Raw genomic sequence first — 10,784 nt, 5'->3', positions numbered from 1 at the left:
CCTGCACACTGAATATCTGTTTTACACTTAATGCAATGTTATACACCTTGTACTGGTACATTATGGCTTATAAAGTGAGTTTAGTATCCGAAATAAAGTGTGAGCTAACAGTTACCAGAAGGGCCGCGGACTGAGGCATAAAACGTCTCCTTCTTAGGTATGATAAAGTTTGGGACCCCGGCTTTGGACCCCGCAGCAGGCTGCTCTGAGGACTTTCAGTCACGGGGTGAGGGAAAGGGGAGGAGGGGGTGAATCTGCAGGACTCTGCTCACCACGCCTCGGTACGGTAAGTTCGTCAGCCATATTGACTGTCTGTAGGCTACCTCTTCTCCGGTCGTGGGTGCCTGGCGGAGGAGTCTCCAGCACTGTACGCTCTCTGTCCGGTAAACAGCGCCGAGCAACGGGAAGGTGAAGCGCTCTATTTTTACTCGCTGTGGATATATAAAGTAGTGCAGCCAGCTGGAGGGGGTGACAGTTGGACACATCCTCAGCGCAGCCCGGCGTTAGAGGTGAGTATTATCGCCTTCATCTCTGCCTGGCTTCCTTTAAGCCGTTCAAATGAGGGGGGATTTATTTTCTTCTCCGGGATGCAGAGGAGAGGGTAGCGGTGTTTTTACGCAGGCCCGTTAACGACCCGTAGTAGCGCTTATAACTTCTCTTATAACACACACCTTTTTGACAGCCAGGTCAAATACGACGTGATGCGACAGCTCGCTCTTTATTAGTATTTTTGCTTCACCTCCGTTTCTAACCGGCTTCTTGCACGTTTCAGGACGGGAGGACGGGTGAGTGAACCGGTGTCACTTTGCGCCGAGGTGCTGTGTGTCAGTTTAAATGTTATGCAACAGAACAGGGTTTACATTAGGAGTCAGGGTAATTAGATGCTTGTCCTGTTCCTTCTTTCCAGAATGACCTACGGCCGCTTTACAGACCACCTCTCATATTAGGTGTCAGGATGTAAACACTTGTGAAATGCGTTTATCGGCGTCTCAGAGCTCTTGGCTAATTATTTCCCCATTGCCAGCAGACGAGCGTGTTCATGCCCCTCTTTGGTGTTGAAATTCCGCGGTTTAGCGTTGGGGCTTGTCGTTGGAGGGCTCTCTGCTGCTCTTTTGTAAAAGCTCAGAGCGGAAACAATGTTTCTTGCGCCGTTTGCAACTTTTGTGCTGCTGACGAAGCGCCTTTCTCTCTGCAACAATGTAGCAAACAGCAGCTGCTAACACTGAATTAGCACGTTGTTTACAGTGAAGCTGTCATGGCCCCTTGTTGTTGATATTTACGGTCTGGGTTCTCGTGGTCAGGGGACTGAGAAATACCTGTGGTCCATTCAAATTCCGCTGGTTTTTTTTTTGCGCCTGCCTCAAGTTACTGTACTAGTGACTAGCTGCTGTGACTTTGAGCCCAACACTTAGCCTTCATCGTGTGAATAACCACAGTTGGTCACTAGTTGTTGTTAGCCTACTAGGTGAGAAAAGGACAAATGTACCTGAGGGAGACTGACTGTGGTTCTTAAATGGTAATTCTGTTCCCCCGCGTTACTACGTTAGTTTGAGTGAGTCTCCCCTCCGTCTTGGAAACCACGCTGATTTCCACCGCGTGTAACACGGGCTGGTTTGGCTTTTGCACGTAAACAGCGGTCCTGAATACAGCCACATTCACGCGCCCACACATGATGCTAGCGGTCCATCTGGCACAAACAGATGCTCCGTCGGCGTCAGGGAAGTAACGACTCTCTGATTGGCCTCATTACAGCAGAGGGACCGACTCTATTGGCTCTTATCCCCGTCGCTCAAATCCTCCTGTTGCCCTTGGCCCCGCCTCCTCTGGGGACCAAATTACAACTCATTTGAGAGAGAGGCTCTCTGCATCATGACATGAGATACCTTTGATGGCTGGTTTTAGATTTCTCTCAGCGGAGCTATTTTTTTGGAACCTGTTGAATAATCTCATGGCTCCAGATCAGAGCGGGGAGCATGTCGTCTTTTATGTGCACATTCACGTGAATGACTGAAGAATAGAGGTTGTTAGTGCTGCTTTTGTGTTGTTAAGAAACCCTAGTGCAGGTTTAAATGCAGTTAAATGTCACTCCTGATGAGTTTTATTTTCAAGAGTTATTTGTATCTATATTGCTTTAAAATATGAACTGTTTTCACCGCTCATCATTATGAACTCTCCATTTTGGAAAGAAGGCACAAGTAGCCTGACCTGAGACCTGCATCCACAGCACTGTGGGTATTCTAGGGCAAGAAATAGACAGGCCTTGGTTTACTGCATGCAGAAATAAATGCGGACCATTTTGCATGCAAACGACAACCAGACACATCAGCTGAGAAAGCAAATCTCCACACTGGCCTCAGATTGGACATCCTGATGATTTCTTCACACACCAGCTGCTGCTGTGAGACTGTCTGAAACGGGTCTACAATGTCTCTGTGAGGGTTGTGACGCCTGGTCAGCTCGTCAAACTGAATGGTTGGAGATTTGGCTCATTGAGCTCATTAGAGGAAATTTATATCTTCCTAGTTTTTGTCTTTTGTTATTTCCAGTTTCCTTAGTTTACATTTGTGCTCTTAATGTTTGGTGGAATTGTTTGAAATTGGCTCTCTCACTATATGGCTACATGCCCAGTCCAGTTAAACCCAAAATAAAAAGAAAGGATGAAACAAAAGGGAACGTGCCAGAGATATCCGTTATAATAATTCACTGCACTGTGAAAGTGCATGCATGCATTAGTAATAAGTACAGTAGGTCAAAGTTGAACCAGGAAGTTGCTCTGCACTGCAGTGGACAATAAAACATACAGTTTCAGTTTAACACTCAATATAGTTATCAAATCAGTAAATTAGATCCTGAGAGCAAAAATACCACATATTAACTGGTTCCAGCTTCTCAAATATTTAGGTTTTATGCTTTTCTCTGTCATATATGATAGAAAACGGTTTCACTTTGGACTGTCTGACATTACAGCAGGCATTTTATATACAAAAGATTAATTGAGAAACTACATGCAGATGAATCAGTGATACAAATAATCGCTTGTTGCAGCTATTAAAGATACAGTGCAGTGTTTTACTTCAGTAGGTGACAGGGAGCAAACACTTTAGTTTCACAACCCACATCACAGCCAGGTTCACTGACAGGCACTATCTAGTTTCTCTTTCCGTCTCTCACTTTTAGCATCTCACGTTCATCACGTCGCATTCTGATTTCTTTCACTTTCTTTTGCTGTACCTGCGTCTCTCTCACTCCTGCGCTGCCTTACTGAAACATGTGACATTCTGCAGCAGGTTAAGTCAACCGGGGAGGCGAGGTATTCTGACAGAGAGGACAAGGACAAAGGGAAATAATGGTTTAATTTTTGCTCTTTGCATTTTGTTCCTGACCCTCATATCTAGATCCTCCATTTATAACCATATTTAGAGAAGTCTGGTGGTCTCAGGTTTTAACAGATAGTGTTCGGGCCAGCACAAGTCCTGTGTCCCTGGGCAAACATCTTACTGCAGAACCACAATGAATCATGCCGTTCTGGATTTATACTGTTGTTCAGCTTTAGAGCATCATTTGGTCTAGATTTCATCCTGACGTGACTTTTTCAGTCTGTTGGATGTTGGATGTTCGGTATTTTCCTATATACCCTCCTTTATTTCTTCTTGCTCCTCATTTAAAGTGGCAGCATTATTGTGCAGTGTGTTAATGTTTGTGGGTTTAGAGGATACACCTCTGAACAGGTCATTTATGCTGTTTGACATATACTTGTACGCCTTACACTCGAGGAGGAATCCGTTGGCTACTCTGTTATACAAGTAAAGCCTTGTTGTCAAGCAAAGCAGTTGGTACAGTTTCCTGCTGTTATAACAGCTGCTGGAAGTTGTGTGTATATGTGTGTGTTGTTTCTGGCATTTACAGCAGAACATTTTTGTAGCCTCTGCAAACACACGTAATGACAGACAGAAAACAAATAGTTAAATCTACCTCCATTGACAGAGACACAATAGTAACATGAATGGCTATATTTATCTGTTAGGCAGAGTTTTCTTATCTGTAAAATATAACTGTGTAGATATAGTAGTAACAAACGCACACACACACACACACACACACACACAAACACACACACACACACACACACACACACACACACACACACACACACAACACACACAAACCAAACCAAACCACAAGCACCTCAGGAGCTAAAGTGCAATCTGTCAACCAAAACAAGCAGCCACAGAGCTTTCACTTGGGCATCTAGAACTGGTTCTGAATCAGACCCAGTTCCTACTTTATGAGAAACTAGTTACGAAAGTTAAAAAACAAATGTTTTTTTCGATTTTGCTGATCAATGATTGAAAAAACCTTATTTCAGTTTCACTCTGTAAGCCAGTGTTCAACATTTAGATGGCAATATAGAGTATATATTTCTCTTTAGTTTACTTTTTAACCAGATGCACAAAATAACAAATGCTGCTTTTGGCAGCCTATAGATGAGGTTTGTCTTGCTTTCAGCATAACTGTTGATTTTCTTGTCATAAATTAGAATTGATAAAAAAAAATAAAAATAAATAATAGTACTCCATCAGCTCTGAATGATGCCCAAGCCAACCCCACATGCAGTGTTGTTAAACAGGAGAGGAATGCAGAGGAGAAGGAGGAGGAAGAATCTGTAAAGCAGGCTTACAGGACACTCTATAAAAGTGTGTGTAAAACGCAACAGTGTGTTCAGATCGATTTGGACCAAACAAGAGAGAGATAAAGGAGTGTAATGTGCACAGAGAGCACAGTTTCTTTCTGCATGAATGGTGACCTGGAAGCTGTATCCGCTTGGGAGCGACCCTCTGGTCTCTGAATGAAGGGACACACACACACACACACACACGCAACCTGAAGGCGTATACATCTAGGTTTACGAGGTAGTGGGCTGCTAAACAGAGCGGACCTGTGTTCTTTTGGAACGCTCCGGATGCTTTCGGCTACAGCACACACTAAAGGTGTGTGTGTGTCGGCCAGGGGGTTATGTTTTTCCATAAATCCTGGTGCATTTTAAACCAATGAATGTTGTAGATGGTAATCACTTTCACCTTGCTGAATGGAGAACAAAGCTGATGTTATCAACCTGGTACTTTGACCTGAAGAAAGAACACAGAAAAAGAAAGTTGGACCAGGCATTTTGTCCAGAATATATATATCTTGATCTGAATATTATAAAACATGCAGCATGGATTAATAAAGCTATTCAAGAGCAATCTTCTCTTAACTTTATACATTCCAGTTTTCTAAGGAGAGGAGTGAGACAGCTCTAAGTCTGTTAGTTAATTGAGTATTCAGTGTCTTTACCTATCTCCTGGCTGCAGGTATGTGGGTCAATGTAAGCTTTGAATTCTTATGTCGCTCCCCTTGCTGACTGGCTCTCCTCTTATTCTGCTTCTCCTCACTCTCTCACCGTCACTCTCATCATTGATAAGGCGTAATGTAAAGACGTAGCGCGAGAAAGAGAGATACAGAGGTGTAGGGAGACCCAGCTGATAAACCCACCAGCGGCTGCATATTATGCAGTTTTATTAAGTCTACCTGCTTTAGATTTAAGGCATTTAACCAAAGGGACTTCAAAGGTTCAGTGTATGGACTCGTGTGTGGCTGATAATAAATTAGGTACCAGCAACACATTTAGGGTGTGTGTGGTGCTTTTATCTTTCTTTAGGCTGCAGCCAAACTATTGCAAGGAACCACTGAACTTAGAGGTGCAGATAGTACTTTGTTGCACCTATGCATCGATTATAAATAATGCTGACTCAACCCACAGACCTTGCTCAAAGATAAACTTCTCCAGTCCTCCAACTGTTCTGGCTGCAGCAGTTAAGTTCAGATTTTAAGATCTCTGCAGTCTTAATAATGAAAGACTTCAGTGCTTGGTATCATAATCTAATCCTGTGTTTTTTCTACCTTCTATTTGAACTATTTCCAGTGTAAATGGTGTTATAGAGGACAGTGAAATAACAATCCTGGTTTAGTTGGGCTGTTTTTGTGCCTTGTGAATGAGGCTGGTCTGCTTACCAGTGCTCACTTTGACGTATCCCAGGCCTTGTACACCTTGAAGATTTGACCCCAGAAGGACACTGAGGAGATGATGGAAGGTCGCGTGGAGCTGTGCATTGATTTGCAGGACATGCCCCACAGTTATGTGGCACATCAAAGAAAATTTCCTGAAGACTGATGTAAATGAGATAATTATGGCTTAATTAGGCCACTTTTTTCAAAGTATATTCATAATGCTCTCTGATGTGATTATAAAACTCAAGAATATTCAAAACATTTGAAATATGTATAAACCCCAATTTCCCTGTCTGGAATATGGTTCTAATGGAAATGGAAACCTTTAGGATAGTTAAAGGGGCATTAAGACACCTGTGACATAAATGGAGTTGTATGAGGTACGCTACTCTCTGGTCAAGTTTCATTATAATCAGTGAAAAGCCAGATTTATGCTTTGTCGTGGTGGCTGATTAAGCTGTTGATTGTTATAAAATGCTCATGAGCGCCATTAGGCAATGTCATCCATTCATTAAACCCATATTCACATTTTTTAAAATTCACATAAGTCTTTGAACTAAGCAATCGTTTTCTTTATACAAGAACTTAGGAAGCATGTTAGTCACGTTCACCAAAAAGTATCAATATTCTAGGACCACGAGGAGCGCCACTTTGAAAACATATTGGTTTTCATGACCTAGAACTCACCACAAACCACACTAAATATTTATGTGTACCAGTGCACTAATCATTTAGACCAAATTGCATGAAGTTTGCTTGAACATTTTTGAAATTAAAATATAGTGAAGACATGTTTCACTAATGCTCTGAATCAGGCCAGCTGATGAACAAACCCTGGCTGGATTATTAGAGTCTCTCTAATACCTGCTACATGACTCTGAACACTTCAGATTCAGAATGGTACAAGGGAGGTGAACTGATGAGATTTTATTGACAGCAATGCAATTATCGATTCTGCTTATTGATCCAATTCTTTATCTCCTTGATTGGTTTCTGATCAATTTCCTGTTTGGGAAAGAAATGAGGCCCACACAGGTTTTCATTTTCAACAGAATTGTTTTATTGTCTCTGAATTCGAACATAGTTTAGAAAAAGAGCAGAAAAAAGGCATGCAAGTGACTCAGATGTGCAAAAGCTCCACTGTTTAATTTGGAACCAGTTCCGGATTCCCGTCATTGTACAGAGGTTGCAACCGACACTGTTGTCATTTTTCTTTGTGAAATGAAGGCACATTGACACACAAGTTTCCAGCAGCACACACGCGTGAGTTTGACCTCATCGTTTTGCAGTGTGCAACTGTCATCGATTAAAGGAATTGATAAGCCTCGAGGTGTACTATTACGATGCATCAGGCAATTTGGAACCGGTTTTCAACTGGTACCAGTTCTTGATTCCCATCCCTGGGTGTAACCTTAGTTTTGAGTTTGTTTCTGCCCTCAGACTGAGCTTGTGATCGAGCCTGGTTTAATTCTCTGCGCTGACACTTGAGAAAGGTCTATTTCTGGCCTCACACATCACAAAGATCTGGCACCTATGGGACACCTACCAACTGCTCTCTCTATTTTAGATTCTCATCATTTAGCTGACATGCAGTTCTAGATAAACCCACGCTGTCCAGATAAACATCACTTTAAAAAAGTAACAGTAAGCATGTCAAGGGTAACCTTAAAGAGATCATGAAAAAAAATTAGAGCCAAAGAGAAAAGAGGAAACCTTTTTTTTCCTTCACACACGTTTCCATGTCTCTATGATTTCTGTGTCTTTATTTTTGGAGTTCTCTTTTCTTCCTTTCAGCTACTTGGCCAGTTCTCTCTGTAGCTGCTTGTTCCTTCTCCTGTCTCTTCTTTTATACACTCAGTTTCTCATTTCACTTCCACAAACTGCCACCAACCTTCTTTTATGCTGGTAAAAGTGCAGATACACTTCTGTCATTGCAACTTCAGATGAACTTTAAGCCGCAGCCAAAGTCGTGGTGCTGTGTGTTTCTGTGTGTGTTTCTCTGGTTGACTCTCAGTAACAGTTTCCCTTGTTGGAAGAGAGAAAGACTCAGCTGGATGCAGTTGAGTTAACCTCCAGGCCATAATTTAATTAGTTCTTCTCAGATGCAAGTTGCAACATAACTTGGCATCAGTATAACTTAACGAGTGATGAAACAATGATTTGATTTAGTCTGCTCATGAAACTGAATTGCATTTTTTTTAATGTCATTATTCATTCTAATGATTATTAAGAATTTTTCTTAAGCAAATGCAGTTTCACTTTTCTCTTGTGCTTGATCCCTCTTTGTGTAAGTGGAAATTGCCAAAACTTTGCCCCATTCAGGCTGCATTTTCCCATCTACAACAGGAACAACTGAGGACACTTGAAATAGCTGTGTGGTGTCTCCCATTTATTTTTATTTTCTTTCCGTCCAGTCTCGGTTTTTACCAGTTTTCAGTTTTTTTGTAACCATAGCTATATATATCCTTCTCTTTCCCAGTTTTTAATCTTGCCTTTGATTGTTTCCTGTCATTGTATCTTTCAATTTTGACAATTAGATGTAGAGGAAGACAAATGAAAAAATAGAATATATAGAAAAAAGTACACTGTATGACAGTACACTGACTCAACTTGATGTTTATGTTTGTTGACGTTGGTGCATTTCTTTTGTCGTTGCTGTGTCTCAGGCGCTGGTGCCCCAGAGAGAGCCAGGAAGACGGAGGACGACTTCTTTCTGTTTTCTCAGCAGGGGAAGGGCGGAGAGAGGAGAAAGATGCCCAAACCGGTTAGTACCTAACATGCTGGAGATTATTGGTTGATTTACAGCAAAGAGTTACTGCCTTGTACCACTATTCTTTAATCCCACAAGGTTCTCCCACTTATTGGCTGCATTCCTCAGTGTCAGATTGCAGAATTTCAGGCAGTTGTTGCCATAAATTTTCAGTTATTAAATGTCCTTGAATTCCCTAATTTCTGCTTTGCCAATCTCCAGTCTCTGCAGCATCTGCAAAAATGTTTCTGGGTAAAGTTGGTGTGAGTCAGGCCCACTAGCCACCGCCTTCTCTAACCATAATGTTACATAAAATCCCTCATTCTGCTGGCAAATATGTTTGTGTTGAATATTAAAGTATGTTGCATTAGCCATGCATTCACATTATTACCATGACAGCTGCTTACACACAATGTGAAGCCAAGTCTGCATGGAGACTGATGCCCTTCACCACTGGGGGACATAGGGGACCTGTTAAAGCTGATCCGGAGCAACCAGAGTCTGCAGAAATCTTTGTTTCTGTGGTTTTTTTAGCGGCTTTAAACAAGCAGGGTTGTTCACACACAACCAATAGTTTTATGTCAAAGCTAGTTAACTTGATTGTTTACAGCGTTAAAGACAGAGTTCCTGCTGTAAAGATGGAGGCTGACAACACAAACTGGGGCTTTTACAACCTCACTTTACTCATTGCACTCAAACAATACTCTCTGTTTGGCCCTCATTGAATGGTACTCAGGAGGTTAAAGTTTCTGGCTGAGAGGAGAGGTTGACTGCAAGTTCAGGATGGCTTTCAGGCACTGATAAGAAATAGGTAAGAAACAAATAGAAACGTGCCATTGTTCTTTATCCCTAAAGTGCAGCCTACAATACCTGCTATATCTGTTCTTTTAAGTGAGCCCAGAGTCTGTCATCAGCTATGCCAGTCAGAAGTAATGTGCTACAGGAGTGCACAGAGTTTTGGGAAAACGCGAACACACACACTCACACAGTCGGTCACTTTGTGGAACTGTCCTGTCTATTGAAGAGCAAACACAAAGAGGGCTTTCTCTGCTCTATTTTTGGACTGAAGGACAGTGGGAGCTTTCATGTTGCTCTAACACAAACACATGCAGACTGAGTTTGCACTGCAGCTTAAATAACGGGATTATAGTCTGAGGGCTGTGAAGCCATTTATGATATTACCTTTCATATATTTAAACCTTGGAAGCAGGAATATAAACTCCAGGAGTCTTCTCAGCGATGGAACAGTTGAAACATCGGTCATAGTATTGTTTTGCTTTATGGTACGATCAATAAGTTGATGTCAAACGTTGTACTGATGTTTTGAAATGTTGAAACGGTTACAGACATTAAAAAAATGCATATTTTAAATGCATGAATTAATTTCAAATCAATTCAAAATGTTGTAATCATGATTAACTGATAAATAACATATGATTATGGTAGCATAAATGTGAAATCACATGTATCAACCATTTGTTGTTCATGCATACATGATCAGTTTTTCTTTTCCTAACTAAATAAAAATTTACATAAAAACAAATTTCCCAAATATGATCAAGTGCAATATTTCCAAATACATCATGAAGGAGGGGCTGACTTTATTTGATCATTCATGTATCCTTTTCTTACCATATATGTAATATGGATTCCATTAAACCTATTTAAGGTGCTTTCCTCCACTTAGGAAAGGTGTAAAATAGCAGCATCCAGAATTTAAGTATTAAAACCAATCTCAGTGTCAAGAAAAATCTGTATAAAATAATTTAAATACTTAACATTTTTGCCCCAACCTAAACTATATAGCAGTCTGACTGTTAACATTCACAGATGTCAAAATCAATTGAAACAACCTCAGTTTTGTTATTTAAGTACCCCAACGTCTGACTGTAAACCCATTCTAAATTCTCATGTCAACTAAAAATAGATTGATAGAGGTCAGTGAAAGCTATAGCACAGCTAGAAAGCTTGTAGTTGCAGTGTGCTT

At 41.2% G+C, this 10,784-nt stretch overlaps 1 protein-coding gene across 2 annotated transcripts in view; it reads left to right on the top strand.

Annotated features, from left to right (window-relative positions):
- The first annotated feature begins 288 nt into the window (after positions 1-288).
- Positions 289-10,784, top strand: part of LOC127366080 (radixin) — a 38,797-nt gene continuing 28,301 nt past the window's right edge. The window contains exons 1-2 of one of the 2 annotated variants that reach the window (XM_051404805.1): positions 289-509; positions 8,715-8,812. In XM_051404805.1, coding sequence (XP_051260765.1) covers positions 8,801-8,812 — 12 coding nt within the window. In that variant the 5' untranslated portion in view covers positions 289-509; positions 8,715-8,800. Of the gene's footprint in view, positions 510-621; positions 786-8,714; positions 8,813-10,784 lie in introns of those variants that run through there. The other variant, XM_051404807.1, reaches the window with a different exon arrangement.

This window comes from Dicentrarchus labrax, unplaced genomic scaffold, assembly GCF_905237075.1.
Source record: "Dicentrarchus labrax unplaced genomic scaffold, dlabrax2021, whole genome shotgun sequence".
Classification (NCBI taxonomy): domain Eukaryota; kingdom Metazoa; phylum Chordata; class Actinopteri; family Moronidae; genus Dicentrarchus; species Dicentrarchus labrax.
This window is presented reverse-complemented; position numbering and strand designations above follow the sequence as displayed.